This window comes from Tachypleus tridentatus, chromosome 7, assembly GCF_004210375.1.
Source record: "Tachypleus tridentatus isolate NWPU-2018 chromosome 7, ASM421037v1, whole genome shotgun sequence".
Lineage (NCBI taxonomy): Eukaryota > Metazoa > Arthropoda > Merostomata > Xiphosura > Limulidae > Tachypleus > Tachypleus tridentatus.
In genome coordinates this window covers 39,864,585-39,887,213 of record NC_134831.1, presented here as the reverse complement: position 1 = coordinate 39,887,213, position 22,629 = coordinate 39,864,585, and the positions used below count along the sequence as shown (strand labels likewise).

The following is a 22,629-nucleotide window of genomic DNA, read 5'->3' as shown; positions in this document are numbered from 1 at the left end:
TATACTATATAGTTATAAAAGGGTAACAAAATGGGTTTAACATAAATTTATCCAATTATTTATCAAGTAATTCTGAAATGTACTATTTAGCCTAATTACATATTATTTATCAAAGGTATTAAAATAATAATTAAGTATGCAGCTTAGAGTATAAATATGTTTCATTTTTATACAGTTTTATTTTTATGATAAATAAGATACAATAGGCACTAGATGAGAACAATATAACTTACTTATTAAAGAACATCCTTTTCTAGGGTTTCCAGTGTAGCTTGGGGTACAAACACAGTCATACGAACCAGGGGTGTTGATGCATTCAGCATTCGGCCCACATAAAGCCCAATCGTCAATCTCAATACATTCATCGATATCTGTTTATAAATAGAAAGATATTTTATTGATAACAAGAGGCCTCAGTTACTTTCATATATAAGTACCATCAAAATTACATTGCTTTTACTTTTTAATAGTCATTTTAAGAAATGACTATCCTATTAAAATCTACCAGTATTTCGTTTAATAAGATTAATGTAATAGAATTATATTTTGTATTAATAAAAAGATGGAATCAATACAATGGTTAGGTTTGTCTGTGACCACATAGTTATCTTTTAAGTTCATGAGTTGCTAGTCTTTCTGCCTCCTTCTGTTGTCACCATATGTAAACTTTATTTTATTTTCAAAAAAGGAAAATCATACCATGAGAGTTAAGAATGAATTGTATAAGGAACCCGTTTTCAGTGAGTCTTTATAATAATCAAGAATGACTGTGGCATCAGGCTAAGCTTGGTACAAACATAAAGGTCCATACCTCTGCAGTAACCATTAGCTTCCATTGTGTAGCCACGTGGACAGATACAAAAGCCATAACCTATGCCAGTGAAGACACATTCTTGGTTCTTTGGGCAGGGGTTGGTGGTAGAACAGTTCCGGCTGACCACTGATAATGCAATCAATGAAAAATATTTTACAAGATATAATTAACTTTCTTTACCATACTAAATATCATATTCAAAAGTTATAATTTTGAGTAAACAGAGGCTAAATTTCAAAAAAATATAACCAGTGTTCCAAAGTCATACTCTTAAAAATCACTTTTTGTAGCCACAACTTTACACAACTGTAATAATACACTTTTAAAATAACATTATTTTTGTAACTATCACCAGTGACAACCATAATAATTCACCCTTGAAATAACATTATCTTTAGTAGCTGTCACCTATCACACCTGTAATAATACACCTTTTAAACAGCATAATCTTTAGTAGCTGTTACCAGTGTCAACCATAATAATACACCCTTTAAATAACAATACTTTTAGTGGCTGTCACCTGTCACAATACATCTTTTAAGTTGCATTATCTTTTGCAACTGTCATTTGACACACCTTGTGAATAATATTATCTTTTGTAACTTTCACCAGTTACAATCATAATAATGCACTTTTTAAATAACATTATCTTTTGTAACTCTCACCTATCACACCTATAATAATAATAATATATTCTTTAAATTACATGATCTTTTGTAACTGTCACCAATTACACCTATAATAATAATACACCTCTTAAATAACATTATCTTTTGCAACTGTCACTTATCACAGCTGTAATAATACACCCTTTAAATAGCATTATCTTTTGTAGCTGTCTCCAGACCCACACCTGTAACAATTCTCCTTTCAAACAACCAATATATTTATTTCATCTTAATATTGTAAATTTACAATCTGAATAATATTTCTAATCTACAAATGTTACACTCCATTTCAAATATATTGATTTCTATCAAAACTTTAATAATGTACACTTACAGATACAGTATTCTCCTTCACGTACAAAAGGAGGTTTACAGCCACAATGAAAACCATGGTATCCATCATCCAAACACACAGTATTACCAGGACAATCAGTATCTCGCCGACACTTAATTACTGGAACATAAATAAAGCAAGTTTTATCAAACTACCATGATCTTGCTGAAATTCAATTATTGGCACATTAATAAAATAAGAATATTCTAATTAATGAATATTTAGATTGTTTTTAACAATTTATACCTTAAAAAATTAGACATACTTAATATACAAATGAGGATCTCAACTGTTTTTCACAATTTTATAATTTTTAGATATTTGTTCTTTGTACATAATGTTTGATTTTTATATTAATATGTTTAATGATGTATAACAGAAAGGTAAACAAAAAATATGTAATTACAAAAGTGTCTAAGCAGTGAAAATATTTTTGAATGATTCATTTTATGTCAAACCTTCAATAACATAAAACAGAATTAATTTATCTTTACATTATGAAAAAGCCCTGCTGTTGTAAGACCTCAAACTGTTACTTCTACTGATGTTTAACTTTTAAAGTGAATGTTATTTTGTACATTACATTTATATACTTAACTACACATCAAACGTATCACCAGTAACTAATACACTGTCTCAGTTTTATGTTTTTACTAGAACACTGTAAAGATACAGTATAATCTACAATCAGGCCATATAAAAGCTTCCATAAGAATTCACCCCCTCCATTTAGGTTTAAATAAAATCTAACCCACATGGGTTTGAAGTACCTGATGCTATCAGAAAGCTACTGGTATATTTTCTTACACTTTCATGCATTACATATTTTGTGTTCCATACAGAAAAGATAACTCAATAAATACTTGAACTCTAAACTTACCTTCTGGGTGACAAACGGAATATGGCTTTCCAATGTAACCAGGCTGACAATGACATACATAGCTTCCCTCAAGGTTCATACAAAAAGCGTTAATACCACATGGAGGTTTTTTTCTATATTCCGTACACTCATTGATGTCTGCATATAGTAAAAGTATGTGTCTTAAAATAACAGGTTTGAACACTTTCAACTCTATATACAACAACCAGAACATCATATTTATTAATCAACAAACATGTTGCATGAACTGAATAATCCTTTAAGTAAAACTCTGATTTGACAGAATGACTTTTTAACCAAAAGTCTTAAAAAAAAGCAAAAAGCATCATACCTAATTTATCCAACTCCCCAAACTGCTATTTTAAAGAAAAGCTTATAATATGTGTAACTTCCCACACAACATTTTGAAAGATTTGTTTTCAAGCGAAAATGAGAGAAATGTATCTAAATATGGCATCAAGCTGAAAATTAAAGTTATTTTATAAAAACGTTATAGCAACACACTACTGGAACACAAATAAAACATACTTTCATCTCAGGAAAACTATACTCAATACATTATCAAGCAATATGGAAACTCTGTCTTTTCTTGAAACACACAAAATATAATTTGGTCCAAAAGCAACAATAACTCACTTCTATAGTTCTAAGCTGTTATTTACAAATTAACATGATAGGAACATGCCATTTTACAAACTTACCTCTACATGAACCTGTCCCTGGATCTTTAGCATAACCTCTCTTACAGACACAAGTGTTTCCCTTGCCTGTGTTAACACATTCCTCCTTTGGTGGACATGGCACAGTGGATGAACAAGTGACCCATTGGACTGAAAGACAAAAATCACCATTGAGTGCTTCAAGAAGACCTCCTTACAGTTGATAAAACAGGGATGTTTTTCATACCATAGATAAGTAAACATGAACCTTAGCTGCTTACTGCTTAGGGATTATTTTGAAATTCACACACATTTTCGTCTCTGCTTTTTAACCTTAATATACTTTTAAATGACGGATAAATCTCACACATAACGTAATTAAAATTTATAGTTCAACTTTAATACTACTTTTCAAGTTTATCATCTAGGGAACCTAATGAATACTTCTTGATTTTGAACTAAAATATAAATATCTGACACTGGAACACTACAATGTTCTTAGGTACTTTATCATATAATTTTTAACAGCTGTTATTTTGTAAAAGAATTATATTTTTCTGGTAAAACTTTTTAATGTATGTAATTTTTTTGTATAAGCTTGTCTAACATTATTCAATATTAATACTACAGATATCTAAATAAGACTAAAATCCAGTAGTAAATTTATGTAGAAGTTAAAATATTTAGGGACAACATAGAGCAATTACAAAAAAAGAAAAACTAAACTTAATGTTTTCTATTTTTGATTTGTCTGTTTGTTTCAGATATTAGCGCAAAGTTATACAAAAGTTATCTGTGATAGCCATCCCTAATTTTGAATTGACAAACTGGCAATTCTTGGGCTACTGTAATTGAATATTGGAATTTGACCATCACTCTTATAGCATCCTTATATTCTCAAATTGCAACCAATATTTCTGGTGCAACAGAAAATGTTTATGAATCCTTGGATTTTCACAAAACATACTAACCACCAGGCCACACCCAGCCCAATATGTTAAATTTATTGATTAATACACTAGGACCTCAAATCAAACTAATCTTTCCTATTTTACACAAAAGTTAAAAAGTTTTAACACAATTTATTTACTAGATTATTGCTTACTTGAGAATAATGATACGATCTATTGAAACAGGTCTCAGACATTTTAAATAAAATACATTCCTCCATCTAAGCCATCTTTTAAAAAAAGATTAAATGGATGGCTTTCAGACTTAAGTTTACTAGATTGAAAATCAGACATCAATTCCTGAGATAAACTGTTAAATGGAAATACTAATTTAAAAGTGTTAGATTATGTCTCTTGAAAGAGTTTAATATATCCATATAATTAAAAAAATACATTATAAAACTGCTTAAAAATAAGTAGCCAAAAAATATTAAGAAAGTTTAATGAGCCTATAAAGTGTATGCATTTAAGTATTTTTCATTTCTAAATATGCTTCGTTCTAACCTTCTTCAATGCAACCTCTGTAAGCATCCCCAGTAAATCCATGGGGGCAAATGCACTCATACGTCCCAGGAAAATTACGACAGACAGCATCTTTGCCACAAGCTTTCTCGAGGCTAGAGCATTCATCAATGTCTGAAAACACATTCAGTGATTCATGTAGAAACATTATTTATGAATAAATTGTAAATCAAAGCATGTAACTAACTTTCATTAATTAGAGATAATTCACTGCCTACAAACTTCCCAGAAATGTTATTAAAAAGCTTCTACTAATTAAACAAAAGGATATAGAACATTTCATATTTCACTCAGTATTTAATGGCATAATGACATTAATTCAAATATGCATGAAAACTGAGTTCTTGAACTTTTTTCCACATTTATACTTAAAAGTAGAATCAGTTTTCAATTCTCATTTTGCATTACTCCGAAAATAGTATTAACATCAAAAGTAATAAGATGTATTTTCAGTAAGGCCAAAAATAAATTTCAATTCTAGATCTGTAATGCTGTGAAAACCTCATCATTAAACCTCATTAATGAATTAAAAACTAAGTCTCAATGAACTGAGGATAAGTTTTTATATCATTAGCATTCCTCAAAAAAATACTTTGAAAATATTCATTACAATAATCAAATGTTAAACTAATTTTGTTAAGTCAACTATGTTTTTAATACATGCAGTTAATGAATTAGTTGTTCTGTTTGAAGAACAGGTTAACTTATAAGAAAGTGAAAAACCTTCCATTAGAAATTACAAATGTCAGATTAAAAATCTTTAAAATTATTCATATAATGTGGAAATCTATTACCTTATTCAGTGTTTTGTATGACGTACTTACCAACACATCCTGGTAAACTGTTGCTACGACCAGTATAACCAGGGGCACATACACACACAGGGTTGCCAGACACATCCAGCTGACATTTAGCATTATCAACACAGAAAATAGTATCACACGGATCTGTAAATACAGAGAACAACATCCTTAAATCAATGAAAGTCTTTCAGACAACATTCACCATCTCATAATGTATATATGTATGCTGCACTGGTGGTGCACTTGCACATTTACATATTCTCACTTTAATGTTTTACAATAATGTCAACTTGCTGAATACCACTCTTCTTGCAAAAATGTATCTAAAAATGGCTGATAAAACTGTTAATATCCACACCAGCCATCCTGAGATACATTTTTACTTCAAGTAGATTTCTCGACATCACATTCTTCTTGCAGCTAACCAACTCAATTACAAAAACAAAAACGGTGTGGAGTGATCCAAATTTACTTATATACAAAATACCCTTTTAATCACTTATAGAAACATTTTTTAAATAGTAAGTCAATCTGCAAAAATATTTAATGTAGTGCATCTTGTATAAAGATGTCTGTCTTTACATTTAGTCAACACTGAGCTGAGCTCTGGTCACATACCACCCAGTGAGATGATCTCTAGCCATATGCCACCTAGTGAGATGAACTCTAGTCAAAATACTACCCAGTGAGATAAAATCTAGTTATATACCACCTACTAAGATGAAATCTAGTCAACATACCACCCAGTGAAGCAAAAATCTAATCATACACTACTTAGTGGGATAAACTCTAGCCCTATGCCAATTATACAGTACATGTTTTTACAATATCTGTATAGAAGTTAAATATCTATCTGGTTGTACTATAGAAATCTTATCTTATTTGTCAATCTGAAATGAAATAATAAGTGTTGATAGTTTCAAAATTAAATCTAAGAGTTGAAACAGTTTCATTCAAAACTTGTAGATTGTTTTACTTACGTTTACAATAATCTCCAAAGTTAGGTTCAGGACAATAGCACTGCTTGTTTCTACAAATGGCATTCCCTTTACAGTCACTGTCTTGTAGACAGTCGTACAAGGTGTCGCCTGTAATAACAGATTTATTTTACTGTAACTATAACTGATAAGACAAAGTGTTGCTTGTAATAACAGATTAACTATTATGTAACTATAATAAATAACACATTTATTTTAGTGTGACTATAATCAAGAGCACTGTATCCATAGCAATGCAGTACCTCTTACTGACAAAAGAGGCATGACTTGTGGCTTACAAATTCTAATAATAATCCAAAGTCAGCACTTACATCTTCTGAAGGGATCCCCATCTGTTCCAGGAGGACAACGGCATTCAAACCCTCCTTGTGTATTGGTGCAAATAGCTCCAATGCCACATCTTCCATTTGGACCAAATCTCTGGGCACACTCATTAATATCTTTAAAAAAAAAGATACAAAGAACTATAATATGAACACTCACACAGAAATAGAGGTAATATTTGGTCAGAAAAGTAAAGTAATATGATAAAAATATAGTTTAAAAACTTATATGGCATATAATATTAATGTAAGTAAAGATAAAAAAATATGATACTTTACATTTAAACACAAAATAAACTAGGTAACAAATGAGTTTTGTTGTATTTGTTGTTCTTGAAATTACTGAAGCATTTGATTGGGTTAACCATAGGCATGGTTCTTGAAATTACTGAAGCATTTGATGTGGGTTAACTGTACTGTAGGTCTGGTTCTTGAAATAACTGAAGTATTTGATGGGTTTGTACTATAGGTATGGTTCTTTAAATTACTGATGTATTTGATCTGGGTTAAATGTCAAGTAGATATACTTTTAAACACTAAAGTATTTGTTAAGTGCACTGTAGGTGTTGCTTTGTATGAATATACATACACAATAAATACTTAAATTAGCATAAAATAACAAACAGCATACATACTACAGAAGGCAAAACAATCCACAAGTTTATGGACAATAACAGAGAAATGCTTCTGCCAAAAAATAAGTCTAAATCTAGGCTTCAATAGGATAAACTTCTGAGATTCAAAGTAGTACTCCTAACGTTTTCTTTCATAGAAAAACCTTATAGAAAAATCACTTAGATTGTCAACAGCATTACTATTTTACATAACAACATATTGTGAACACAATGTTTCAATTAGAGAATGTACACAATAAACACAAGTTACCAGGTATTTCACACAAAATAATAACATGAAATTAAAAATAATTTTAGTAGTGATTATAACATGTTGCATAACTACTACACCTAATGTACAATATAACCTTTTCTTTCTCTGTACACAACACTCACCTTGACATAAAACTCGGCCATTGCCGGTATATCCATGAGGACAGGAACATGAGAAACTACCAAGAGTATTCTCACAGATCGCTGCTTCCCCACACTGACCGCTAGGACCAAAGCGACTGCTACATTCATTAATATCTGTAATAAGAGAAAGAATTAGTAGAAACAAGAATTACAAACTCACTGCTACTGTACTTAGTAAATAAACTAGAGATTAGAACATATATAGAATTTTTGGACAAATTTCATTTCCTTTATGAAAACAATTTCTATGAAGCTAACAAAGTACCAACCAATACATTATTGATTAGGTAATTTGAAGCAATTTAAATTTATTCATAATGGTCTTAAAGTGAAATGCTAATTTCTGGAAAATAGAGCCATATTTATGTTATCAGTACATACATGTAGCCAAATAAATTTTATTTATAAATTTAGTAAGTTACTTAGAAAACAGCCAGTTCCATACTAATCATGAATTGAACCATGTTATTTTGAATACAGTGAAGTCAACATTACTTATATGTGTATTGAGAAAGTGGCCAGATCAATATTATTTAAGTACATACTGCCATATTCATGACTAACACCAACCTTCACAATATCTAAATGGATCTCCTGTAAAACCTGGAGGACAAATACAATGGTAACTACCAGGAACATTGGTACAAAGAGCACCCTGACCACACAGACCAGAAGGTCCATGATTGTTGCCACATTCATTTATATCTGTTGTAAAAAAAGTAAGAAAACAACTGTTAATGCCTATTTTTATAATCGACAGAACAGTTAATTAACAGCCGTTAATGCTTACATTTATAATAAACAGAACAGTTAATTAGTGGCTGTTAATGCCTATCTTTGTAATAAAAAGAACAGTTAATTTCAAGCTGATAGTTTTTAAAGCTAGTAATCTCTTACAAATTATCCTCTTATAAAGTTACAGACAGAACAGTGCAGTAGTAAAACATTCATTATGATGTATTTTTTATTCTACATTACACTATAAAATAGATTTTAAGCTTTCATACCTGTACAACCCACTCCAATGTTTCCTGGAATAAAAGTAAATCCCAATTCACAAACACAATTAGCTTCTCGTCCACTAGCTTGGCATGTGGCATGAGGACCACAGTCCATATCATAGCAAGGTGCTAAAGCACAAAAGAAAATAAAAAACTAAGTATATAATATTTATCTCTAACATGACATTAGTTCAATTATGTGGTTATAGTTCAACATTATATATATAATTATGGATTGATATATAATTAAAAAGGTTCACAAATCTTATCTTTCAACATTACCAGTAAAATACACAAATTTTTCAACTTTAATATACCTGGATTACATACTAATAATGGAAAACATTAACTCTTTGATTAAACTTTTCTAATTTTTGTTTTAACTCTTTTAAGGAAGGATCAAAGTAACAGGTGCTATTTACCAACACATAATTTCAGACACAGCTGTTAAAAAATATGTAATGATTATAATGTTACTTACATCTACAAGCATCTTTGGGGTTTCCAACCATTGTGTCAGGACAAACACACTGATACCCTCCATCATTATTGATGCATTTTGCACTGATTCCACAAGGGAAATGTCCGAACACACATTCGTTAATATCTAGACCGAAATAGCAATAAATGTTACATTTGTTTAGTACAGTCCCTCTCTGAATCTTAAATTCATAAAAGTTTACAATGAATCTACTAAAATACTTTAGTTATACTGCTCATGTAGGCTAGGTTCTTGTGGTTTTGCAATGATCTGCTGCAGTGTTAAATGTCTAGTTAATTTTAACAGTAAAAATAAATCTCTAAAGCAATTCTGAGCTCAAGTTCCTTTAATTCAAGTAATAATGAGCATATGAATGGAGGTAGTTCTTTACAGATGAGATCAAATATATTCTTCACATCCTACAGATTTAAAAATATTTATAGAGAGAGAATTTGATGTTCAGAGTAAAACCAAGCTATAAAGTACAAAGTGTGTTTCTTTAAGGTAATAGGACACAAACCAGAAAGCTTCAGCTCTAGTCCAGCACGATAACCAGTGAGGCTGCACTAAGTCCCTTACAAGGGCAATTATTAATATAAGTACAATATATATATATATATTGCATCTGCTGCAATTTTCACACAAGATTTATAATATCTATTGGTTTGATTTGTTGTGAATTTTGCCCAAAGCTACATGAGGGCTATCTGTGCTAGCTGCTCTTAATTTAGTAGTGTAAGACTAGAGGGAAGGCAGCTAGTCATCACCACCCATCTCCAACTCTTGGGCTACTCTTTTACCAAGGAATAGTGGGATTGACCATCACATTATAATGCCCCCACAGCTGAAAGATTATGAGTCGAGTGTCTTACCCATCTGGCCATGATACCTATTAGAGTTTGCTAAATGATATAATATTTACTAATAAAACAAACCTCAATATTATAAACAAGAAGAGCCAATTTCTTCCTGTGTACACGGCATTTACACAACATTTGATAGACACTTAAACAAAATTACCATATTGGTCCAATTTTAGGACAATCTCAAAAATAAGGAGACCCCATTTTCAGTAATCATATACAAAAAAAAAATTGAGCATCATAATGTACATTTTTAGATCTGCAAAATCAACACTGCAACTGAACCTGCAGGTGAATTAGATGCAAGAGTTAGCAAAACATCTAGCATCATACATAGATGGATACTATCTGAAAAATTAGGAATGCGACATACAAGTGTAGGAGTAAGGAACCTGTGGTCAGCCGAGATGATGAGGCAACTGAGAATCTTACAGCCTAATTGTTAATCAAAAACTATCGCTTTTTAATAGTCAATATGATAAATGAAAAATGGCATTTCGTTTATCAAAGAGTGTGGCTATCATTATTTAAAAGTATAAAAATTCATATTTTAAAAAATGCACAATAAATACTACAGTAACTTATAGAATAAACTAGAACATGCAAACATTTTATCATGACTGAGCTCTTTTTTAATAAAAATAAAAATCACCTCTGCAGGGGCTTTCAGGTTTTGGTTGGATTTTTTCATATCCATTTTTACACTCGCAACGATGGCTACCAATCGTATTCACACAAACTGCATTGAGACCACAGATGTTTCTAACTTTTGTACATTCGTCAATATCTAAAAAAATGAAAAAAAATCGTTATGCTTCTTTGTAGTGACAATGCTTACCTTTTTTTTTTCTAAAATACTTACTTACAAACTCTAGAAGCTTAAATTAAAGGTTTTGTAAATGTTGAATAAATATATCTGCGCTAGCCACCCCTAATGTATCAGCAAAAGACTAGAAGGAAGGCAGGTAGTCTTCACCACCCACCACCAACTCTTGGACTACTCTTTCATTAACGAAAAGTGGGATTGCTCGCCACAATCGCCCCCACGGCTGAAAGAGCGAGCATGTTTGGTGGGATAGAGATTCGAATGTGAGTCAAGCGCCCCTAACCACCTGACCGTGCCGAGCCAACTTAGATCATAATGGCATTCAGTCTATTACCGATTTATTTAAGCTAGCAAAAGAAAAGTCAATCAGATAGCTAGGAGATATTTTGCATAAATCTTTACCCACCAGTGCAATATTTTCCCTTGTCCTGGAAACCACTTCTGCATCTGCAAATTCCACCGATGCACTCGGCATTTTCAGTACATTCAAAGTTTCCCTGACACTGCACGTCTACTCTAACTGTAAAGTAAAAAATACTGAAAGTAAATATTCTTGTTTACTCTAGTGTAGCTCCACTCTCTGTACAAATACTTAAGATAAGTTTAAATCACTGAATTTTGCGAGACTGAGGAACATATCCTTAATATGGATCATTAATGGAAATGTCTCAATATTCCATGTCTATGCATTTCATACGTAAGTATAAAAGACATCAAAATAACTCATACATTTTTCACCCCTAGGAGCTTTAAACAGTAAAAATGGCTATAAATTATTATCTCAAACTATTTGCTACACTTTGTCCTTGTAATAAAAAAGAAATCATAGCGATCTTACCTCTGTCACAAAGAACATTTGCGTTTCCAGTGTAACCATCTCGACATTTACAAAGGTAAGACCCAGGTACATTAGTACAGACAGCGTTTTCTCCACAAGACTGACGTAAACATTCGTCAATATCTTAAAAACATAAAAATGTTTGTTTAGCTAATGAATTTCGAGTACGAAAACATGTTATGCTTTTATAGAAACACTGTAATTAACAGATATACCCGTATTTTCTTCTATTAGGCGTATATTTTGGACAAGCACCTTATAATAAATAATTAACATTAGGTTAAGTTACCCGCACAACAGATGGATACAGTTTAAAAGAATCGCCATATTCGATGTCTGGTAATAGGATAGCCGAGAGGCCTTATAACTGTTGTAAAAATTCATTACAAATTACGCGTTTTTTAGTTTTTGTTTTATATTCCTTTTTACTACATGTTCCAAAAATTATCACATAAATGTAAATAGAGTATTTTTAATACTTCGCTAACTTTCAGAATTGAAACTAAATAACTTTAACAGGAAATATTATGACATTACTCTTCCTTCTTTCATTTTTTATAATTAGTCCTTTATTATTTCACATGTTTAAAAACCTAAACTGCCAACAGTAAAACTGTGTGTTTAACATCTCTAACATCCATTGAATGTCCGGATACATACCAGCACAGATGGAGTTAGGATTTCCGGTGTAACCTGGCAAACATCTACACTCGTAAGATCCTGGCAAGTTGTAACATTCCGCATTGACTCCACATGTATTGGGCTTGTGGCATTCGTTTTCGTCTGAAGAAAACAAAAATTACATTGTCACGGTATTCTATACGTCCAAGGCCTAGATAAGTTTGGGATTATGGTCAAACACGTCGTTAACAGCGAATGTGCTTAAAACGATGGTTAAACATTTTATAAGTCTTACTTCATTATTTACTTATAGTGAGTTTGTTATATAGAATTATATTGATTAACTTATAATTTACACCTTAGTTTCCATCTACAGAATTAGCTTTTTCCTGATCACAAGTTCATAATAGGTACTTTTTGGTATTACACGAGTTTACACTGAAATAAAGCTTGAAGGCGGTCATATTTCAAACTTAATGTAACAGCTTAGAATATTGGTACTGTTTGATATAAAGAAATACAGCGAAAAAAATCAGTTTTCTAGAAATTATTACACGAAACATTAAATACCTAAGAAAATAATTGTGGATTCTAAATAATGTGCATACTAAAGTTACACAAAGCCACATCAAAATTATGTTATTAAACCACGTACCCGTGCATCCTGCTGAAGAATAGGGGTCGCCCCTGTAGCCTGGTTTGCAAATACACTGATAACTACCTGGAGTATTCTCACAGTGTGAATTAAAGCCACATGAATTAGGACATTCGTTGATGTCTGTAAATAAAGCACATTTGTTAATACATAATGACATATTTAGTCCGTTATAACTCAAAAACAAGCTGAAACAAAAAGTAAAAACGCTGCATCAACTGAAAAGATCCCAGGTTACAAGCTACAATGCGGGATTATAAAATGTACCTTGGGTTTTGGAGGTGACTGCGGAAGTAGAGCCCACTTTGTGGTGGGAATACACTGTCTATCAGTTTTAACCTCCATTCGCAAGTATCACATAAGGAATAAAGAGTAATAAGAGATACATTTACACATTTGTTAATACATAATGACATATTTAGTCCGTTATAACTCAAAACAAGCTGAAACAAAAGTAAAACGCTGCATCAACTGAAAAGATCCCAGGTTACAAGCTACAATGCGGGATTATAAAATGTACCTTGGGTTTGGAGGTGACTGCGGAGTAGTGTGGTGGGAATACACTGTCTATCAGTTTTAACCTCCATTCGCAAGTATCACATAAGGAATAAAGAGTAATAAGAGATACAGAATTAGAAATTAGGAGAGCAGTATGTTAGTGCTCAAGCCCACAACGTCCCATATCTATATCACCCTTCACTGCCTGCAGACAGTCGTAGGAAAGTGACTGCTCTCCCAAATAAATAATTAATTGAAATAAAAAAAGAAAATATAATAAGCAAGTACTTCCATTTCGGGGTAAGTAAGATGAAAACTTACCTCTTGATGTTAGTATTCCAGCAAACTGTACCAGCATGAAGCGTCCCATCCAGCTGTCCAAACAAACTAGTAGAGCTTCTAACCACTGATATAGTTCGTTTGCTGTGCTGTAAGTTAGTGCCTTTCTATGATATTAGTCTGGAATACTAACGTCAAGAGGTACATTTTATCTTACTTACCTCCAAATGGTAGCACCTTATTTCATTATTATTTTATTTCAATTAATTCTTTACTTGGGAGAGCAGTCATCTTCCCACGACTGTCTGCAGGCAGTGAATGGTGACATAAATGTGGAGCATTGTAGGCATGAGCACCCACATATCGTTCTCCTAACTTCTATTTCTATATCTATTGCTACTCTTTATTTATTACGTGAGACTGATAAATGGAGGTTAAGACTGATAAACGGTGTATCCCAACCGCAATGTGGGTCCTACTTCCGCAGTCACCTCCAAAACATAGGGTACATATTATAATCCCACACTGTAGCTTGTACTCTAGGATCTTTTCAGTTGTTGTAGCGTTTTTGTTTGATTTGTTTTTGTTTGAACTTGTTTTTTGAGTTATAACAAACTAATATAATTAGTCAGAGGTTTATATTTGCTGTTTTTTTAACGCAGTCCTTCCTTGTTATTTTACTTATTTTAATATTTTACTTCATTAAAATATATTTATTTTCACTAAAGATATATTTACATATATATTAATAACTTAATAATATGACAAAGTTCAGAAGACTACATTTTATTTAAATAAAATAAAAGATTGTTAAATGAGGATCAACAAAAAAGAAGCGCTACAACTCACTTACAAAATCAACCACAGGTGGCAGAATAATCATGAAAATAACGCTATACAGTATTCCCTCGCTATTCGCGGGGTTTACGTTCTTTACCCCCCGCGAATAGCGAAAAATCGCGAATATTGGATGCAGTTTTAAAACTTCTATGTATGAGATTATATACGGTACTAAATGCTTCCCAGACACTCTTACCCATTAATACAGTAATAATGTAGTAATATTGCATGCAGTCATGTATTTCACTTATGTAGTAATGATAATGTAAACACATTTTAATTTTGTACTGCAACAATATTTTAATCAAAAAGAAACGTAAGTACAGGACAGTAACACCGCATAGTATAGTTACCCATACTGTATTACTGTACCGTAAAGTCATTTTCCATGCGTACAACACATGTATTAGAATTGACAGAAAGTGGAACAAATTTAAAGGCAAACTTAGATAAATACAGTACGCACAGTTCAGGTAATAATAATACAGTACAGTACAATTCAGTAATAATATGCAATTAAAAACATTATTAATACACGGTCAAAAAATATGCACTGTACATACAGTGTATGCATTTATAAAAAAAATACGTACTGTATTGCAATAATAATTGAAAAAAAATTTTCGTTTTTATGACGTTATGACGCTAGCCCGGTATACCGGCATACAATGCGATAGGGTTAAGAGCCTAACCCGAGAACAGGTGAGGGTATACTGTATCTCACTTATAAATTCAACCATAGTAAAACAACCACCAAAATAACGCTGTTTCATTCAGAAAATCAACCATAGTCGGTAAGTAAACATCAAAATAATGTGTAACTGATATTCTCCTATTTGCTGTTAATAATTACAATTAAAATGGGATAATGTTTCATCTGTTTTTATTATATAAATTGACTTTTCAATAACTATAGGGTAGACTGTTACAATCATTAGTTCTTATTTATGTTTTATAGTATGATGTTACATATCGCTACGGTTGATATGACTTTTAAATATCCATATACACCATAGTATTCTTTCAAACTTTGAAAAATTGAATGAATAACTATGGAAATGTACGATAAAAATATTCATTATTAGAGGCGTCGCTGAGCGCTGAAACACAAGGCACGTGACCCTAACCTCTTTGACAGTGCCTCCAAACCCCAATTCGCGTCTTCTAAAATCATTAAAAACCATTATTAATATCATACTAAAACTCCCATGCCTATGGGATAGAGCCCCGAATCTTTTAAGCACGTAGCGAAACCTCTGTTCACGATTCAAACATACTCATGTATGCTATATTGCAGTTAGCCAAATTAATTATCTCATTTTGAAACCCACCAACACAGCCAAGTTTTGGATTTCCGGTGTATCCTGGCGGGCATTCACAATAATAGCTTCCTGGTGTGTTGATACACTGAGCGAAAGATCCACAGCTAAATCCTGGATTTCTACATTCGTCGATATCTACGCAGCCGTGATCGGGAGTTGGATTCCCTTGGTAACCAGGCTGGCAAGAGCACTGATAGCCGCCTCTCGTGTTCGTGCAGATGGCTCTAGGGCCACAAGGTTGATGCGAACATTCGTCCATGTCTAAAATGAAATTTTGTTAAAAATCTAAAATCTACCTGCCTGTATTTCACAAATTTAGCGATTCTGGACTATTTACTAAGACTACAATAAAGATAAAACTATTTAGTAGTTTTAAAATAATTATTTAGTCCTCAGTAGGCATAGAAAGATTTAGAAGTTCTGAGGCAGTTCCAAAGACTGAAATACGGATAAACAAGATAAAGCAACTTTGGGACAGTTATTAAGCGTACAAAGCAGGTAAAAAGGTTTAACATTTCTAAGAGAGTTACTAAGCCTACAACACGGGTGACATATTTTAAAACATTCTAAAATTATTCATTTTCATCAGCACACATCATCAACGGAAAAACGTATTTCTGGAGTAGTTATAAATGTACGAATTTGGAAAAAATTAGGGTTGGAAAAGATCAATTTGAAATGTTGTTACGGGGAACATTTAATGACAACTAAAACAGAGATAAATTTACAAAAAACATGTTTGCCTAGTAAGCCAGACCAAGACCAGTTAGAAGAAACAGGTAAGTCAACTTTACCACCTACAAAGGTACTACAATTATGATTTAGGTTATTCAAATTATTCCAAACTATAGTTGATTTCTCACATGTCTCGAGAAGTGGCAGTAAAATTTTATAACTCACGAAATGACGTCTATTTTCGGTCAAATAGAGAATAAACCTGATTTAGAAGAAAGTCACCATAACTATGTAAACACATGCATAGCGTTTTAACAAAGTGGCACTTTACTACAGTGTTGCACATTTTGAACGAGGTGACACTTTATTCCAGTGTGATATATTTCGAACAAGATAACGCTTTATTGCATTACACATTTTCAACGAAGTCACACTTTATTACAGTGTGACACAGTTACGATCTGGAATGTTAACATTTTTAGAAACAGTTTAACTTTTCCAACTAAAATTATAAAAAACATCTTTTTGACAGACATTTTTTATCTAACCTTGTCACAACGTAATGAAACAATACACAGTTCTTGTTGCCAGACGTTCATGAAGAGAAACTAATTTCATTTCGCGTGCTTTTTAAAGAATAGTTTCAACATGAAACGCCGTACTTTCAGACAAGTCACGCGATGTAATAAAACAACCAGCATATTATAATCTACCTAGCTAGTAAACAATTGCAGGTTCTCATGCGCATATTTGGTATATATGAAAAAAAAAAAATCGAATTCATTAAAATAAACGAGTTGAATTAAAAACATGGTGGAGAAAGATAAGAATCGCAGGTTTTCAAGTTAACCCCTACCAGAGCAGACTTCAAAAGGATCTCCTGTAAATCCTGGTGGACAAAAACATTCAAAAGAGCCTGGAAGATTGCGACATTCCGCTGCTCTTCCGCACGAAGTCGGATCCAAACACTCATCAACATCTGTATGGAAAAACAAACAAAGCTTACATTTATAATTATCTGAAGTTTATTTCATTACATAGAACAACTTTCTGTCTTACACAGAACTGATTATATGATAAGATTTAGGTCTAGTCAATAGTCTTACGTAAAATTTTAATTATCTAAGTACAGTGAGAGCTTTGAGTTAAACCAACTAACAAATAATAAAAACGGTATAAAAAATTATATTGTTACTTGGAGCGTGATTAAATATAATAATAAAGTCACACAATAACGAAAAGTACTAAGAAACATTCCTCTACTCAATAACCCCAGAATAAAAATGTACTAAAGTTGACGAAAAAAATGGAATTTTCCCTTGACTTTAGATGTAGTTCTTTTACTTTGTTTAATAAATCTTTAAATTTAAATTTTTAACCTAAAAATAACTGCAACTTTAGTTAATCCATAATCCAACATAAGGTTTTCTTACATTTTGTTTTATTAAAATATTTATACTTTAGTTTGTAAGAATACGGACACGCTTTTGATATTCGGCGATATTAAACACTTTAACAATTGCTATCTTTTCTCAATTTTTATATTCCCTCCCATTTGTGTTCCTTTTGGGAGATAGTTGTCGTACACTTGACATAAAGCTTGTGTTTGAAAAGTAATTTTAATCAATAGAAATGTTACACAAGATTAATCCTGTATCCAGTCCCCAGCTCTTCTCTGATTGGTTGTATCTGAGCTACACTTTTAAACTCGTAACTACAACTAATCCCAAGACGTTATAGAACATCAGCTGGCAACATCATATTAGTACTTTTATTACAGCACTGATCATTGGCCTAGCTTGCTTCATTAAAGGTTTTTAAAACCCGCACAAGTTTGTCGGGAACGAAAATCTCACCTACGCACGACACTGTTCCATTGCCAGTGAACCCAGCTAAGCACTTGCACACGTAGTGACCAGGCAAGTTGCAACATTCAGAATTGGGAACGCAGGCAGCTGCAAGTGATGGGATCTCACATTCGTTGATATCTGATGAAAACAAAACAAAAATTTTAGCATTTGTGAAAAACGGGAAACCGAACGAATACAATTCATTAACGTGACAAAAATATTAATAAGGCGATTTGGTAAGAACATTATTCATCAAAGTAACGTAAGGATTTATAAATATGTATATTTAATCTTGTTGTCTAACAATGTGTGTTTGTACAATCTTATTTGTTAACAATTTAGTTACTGGCTAATTTCACGTTTCGGTTTTTGTTTAAAAATCAAAATAAATACCATATGGTTAAATAAAAGTGTCTGAAATAGTTGGAATCACTGATATTAAAGGACAAAACATAATTAAATATTTTGATTTTCACATAGCACAATGTATTTTCATTTATTAATAAATGTAATATCTGAATTGTTAAGGACGTTGCACTTAACGTCTAGCAAGTAACACAGACAGAAATGTTTGAAGGACGATATCCAAGTATCCTTAAAAATAAAAACATTTTAATGAAGCTTTCATTTGCACTAAGAAACACGTTGCACATTCTTCATAGATAACTGTAATTTATTTTAGCTGTTGTTATGAGAACTAGTATGCGCCACCTGTTGGGTTTCTGAGAAAGTTACACATCTTCGACACCGCAGCAACCAGCGCCACCAAATACGGTAATCTCTGCTCTCAGTTAGTTGCTTTGAGCCATTTCACAAAAAAAAAAAAAAAGAAAGAAAAAAGATGGCTTTGAAAATCGTTAAAAATATACCACTGTCTTGACAGACGCGATTGGCTTGATCCGGCCCATGTCCCCGTGTCACTGAACCTTTCTTGCCATGTTCTGTGTCCATAGCGAAAAGGACAGTATACAGTGAATGACCCATCTGTGATGTGCACACCTGAACAGCTAAAATAAACAGTATAAGTTTCAAGGTTTATTTGTTTTCAAGTTACAATTTAAATGTGTTCGCAAGAGACGTGGCCAAAGACGCTAGTTAATATACAAATAACATATTTTAGGTTAATCTCAGTACTAAGAAAGTACAGGTGGGGTTAAAAGAAAAAAACCGATCAGGTATGTCAAGAAACGAGTCTGTCTTACAACCTTCGTAGGCGTTAAAACCAGCCGACCCTGTGGCTGTGTGGGTTTTGCTGCCTGAGGTTTGATGCAGTGATCATTTATTACCTCAACTGGTAGTTGAGTGTGTAGGCTGGTAGGTCGTCAAGTTTATTAGTAGACCTTGAACACTGGCCAACTGTCCCTACAATGGTCATGCTATTTGCTGAAATTATAAGCTATGCGATCGTCGGTAACTTTATTAATTTTTAATTACATTTGATCTACATATATTTTCCAAACATTTAAAAAGTTTTCTTTATATAAATGGTAGGCACGTCTAGAGTTTAAATCTCGAATTTATTTTTAAAAATTTAGTTTCCACAATATAAACGGTAGTGTCTCTGGAGCTGAAATTTCAAACTTATTTTTGAAAAGAATGTTTTCACAATATAAATAGTAGTGCCACCTGAAGCTTCAATTTCGAACTAACTTTTACACTATATATGATTAGTGTTACCTGGAGAACCTAATACACAAAACAAAAGAAAAAAAAACCTCTTCAGAAAAATGTCAACAATGAACCCCACAACACGAAATTAAAATGGAATCGCTGTAAACATATTAACCGTTTCCCTTTTCAAAACAAATATCAAGGAAAACAAGCAATGTTATTGTAAAGTAATTTGTTAATATAATTGTGTCTCAGCCCGTATGAATAAATGTCATTTTTATTAGACGAGTAGCCTCGTCAACAGTGGAGTTTGGTTGACATACTCTCAAACACTCCTCTTTAGAGTGTTTAAAATGCGTTATACTAACTGGAGTATAATACAAAAAATTATGAATAAATGAAATAACTGTGAACTCCAGATAATCTTTCAAAGGTTTCTATTTTAATTTTATTTTATCAACGTTTCGGCTTAACTTCCATTCCGTTCTTATTAAAGATACGCACTATTTATAGATTCACGTATCTATTTATGTGTCTGTGCGTTTGTGAAATATTTCTGTGAAAACAACAATTACTACGTTAATCTTAAAAACAAATTGAAAAACAACAGCAAATTCGAGTATTCATAATAATTTTAACGCAGGTTACATCACTTATAACTTACGACTTATAACGTTAGAAACCCAACTTCGATACCCGTGGTGGTCGCACCAAAGATAGTCCACTGTGTAGTTTTGTGCTTTAAAAAAAACCAACTGAAGAAACAAACAAACTTTTTCACTGTAAAAACTTATAAGTTCCTATGCGCCCTTCTTGCATTATAAGCCGAAATAATAACTTTAATAACTCGTAGCAAAAGAGATGTGAAGGTGCTTTCACGTCAAAGTCACTAATTTACACAGAACATCGAGAGGGTCTATAAAGAGCAAAATATCGAACAACTTGATTTACTTAAAAAGGAAAGAAATCGTCCATTAACGTGAAAGTTGTCAACTTTATCACTTGGGGTCTAATATGAAGGGTACACTTTATAAGGTCAACGTGGTTTAACTCTAGAAGAAAGAATTCATTGGTTTTGTTCGTCTGTAGGGAACTTGGAGTTTTAACCCTAAAATGCCAGCGTTGAATTTTGAATTATTAACACCAGGTGGTATGGGGGTCATAGTGACCTTACGCAGTTAAGAATACTATCATTCTCATCAAGTCCCAGTCATTTTAATGTAGTTACCTTATTCCTTAATACATATGCCATTTGATTTCTAAAGAATCTATAAAACATCGATGAATAATAATAGAGACCAGAAACTAAACACGTACAGTTAGTAAAAAAATAAAAATTAAGCAAGATAAACTAGGATTGTATGATAAACAGAATGAGGTAAGTATGGTGGATTAAAAGCTTCAGAAGTTCTATTGTAGTTAGGAGGAAGATATAAGTAGTATGGTTTATCGCAGTCTGATTTAATGGAGATTTAAAACGTTCAAAACTTAACAATAATATCTATATGCATTGACTCATTTGTCCTATAGTCACATGATCAGAAACTTGGATTGATTTTAACTTCAAGAGAATCTCCTATGGGAAGTGTTTCTTTGGTTTTAAATTTCGCACAAAGCTACACGAGGGCTATCTGCGCTAGCCATCCGTAATTTAGCAGTGTAAGCCTAGAGGAAAAGCAGCTAGTCATTACCACTCACTGTCAATTCTCGGGCTACTCTTTTACTAACAAATAGTGGGATTGACCGAAACATTATAACGCCCCCCACGGCTGAAAGGGCGAATATGTCTGGCGTGACGAGGATTCGAATCCGCAACGCCCGGATTACTAGTCGAGTGCCTTAACCACCTGGCCATGCCGGGCTCCCTATGTGAAGTAACAAACAAGAAAATATTGCAAGAGAAGGTTACGTTATTGGCTGGGTATTAGACCTCATACTGCAATGTCAATGTTAACAACCTCGAGAAAATAGTTGTCCTAGCAACTAGACTATGCTAGCCTTAAGAAAAGAAGTCTTAATGTGTTAAAAAAGGCAAGTAGAATGCGCTAAGTTTTACAGCCTTGAGAAGGTTGTAGTTTTAGTGTGTAAAAGCGATTAGAATATGCTAAGTTTACAACAGTGGCGGCGCTAGGATATTTTCGTTGGGGGGGCTGAGGTAAACTGTGAAGGGGCTTCCCAAAATTCCATCAGCATGAAGTGTAGATGGTAAATTTATTATAATGTAAATACCAAAGTACATTTCAGAAAGGTGTGCTATTTTGAACTGCGTTTTCAATGCAGTTTTCAT

The 22,629-nt window shown here is 32.5% G+C and overlaps 1 protein-coding gene across 2 annotated transcripts in view; it reads right to left on the bottom strand.

Annotated features, from left to right (window-relative positions):
* The window catches only part of LOC143255491 (uncharacterized), a 142,045-nt gene that overhangs the window by 87,362 nt on the left and 32,054 nt on the right, over nt 1-22,629 (bottom strand). For both annotated transcript variants that reach the window (XM_076511232.1, XM_076511233.1), the window contains exons 6-26: nt 18,738-18,869; nt 17,738-17,860; nt 16,216-16,467; nt 13,268-13,390; nt 12,652-12,774; nt 11,992-12,114; nt 11,560-11,673; nt 10,980-11,114; nt 9,465-9,590; nt 8,990-9,112; nt 8,553-8,687; nt 7,962-8,096; nt 6,940-7,068; nt 6,611-6,718; nt 5,652-5,774; nt 4,810-4,941; nt 3,398-3,526; nt 2,697-2,834; nt 1,817-1,936; nt 812-940; nt 234-371 (exon numbers count right to left, since the gene is read on the bottom strand). In XM_076511232.1, coding sequence (XP_076367347.1) covers nt 234-371; nt 812-940; nt 1,817-1,936; nt 2,697-2,834; nt 3,398-3,526; nt 4,810-4,941; nt 5,652-5,774; nt 6,611-6,718; nt 6,940-7,068; nt 7,962-8,096; nt 8,553-8,687; nt 8,990-9,112; nt 9,465-9,590; nt 10,980-11,114; nt 11,560-11,673; nt 11,992-12,114; nt 12,652-12,774; nt 13,268-13,390; nt 16,216-16,467; nt 17,738-17,860; nt 18,738-18,869 — 2,790 coding nt within the window. The remainder of the gene's footprint in view (nt 1-233; nt 372-811; nt 941-1,816; nt 1,937-2,696; nt 2,835-3,397; nt 3,527-4,809; nt 4,942-5,651; nt 5,775-6,610; nt 6,719-6,939; nt 7,069-7,961; nt 8,097-8,552; nt 8,688-8,989; nt 9,113-9,464; nt 9,591-10,979; nt 11,115-11,559; nt 11,674-11,991; nt 12,115-12,651; nt 12,775-13,267; nt 13,391-16,215; nt 16,468-17,737; nt 17,861-18,737; nt 18,870-22,629) is intronic.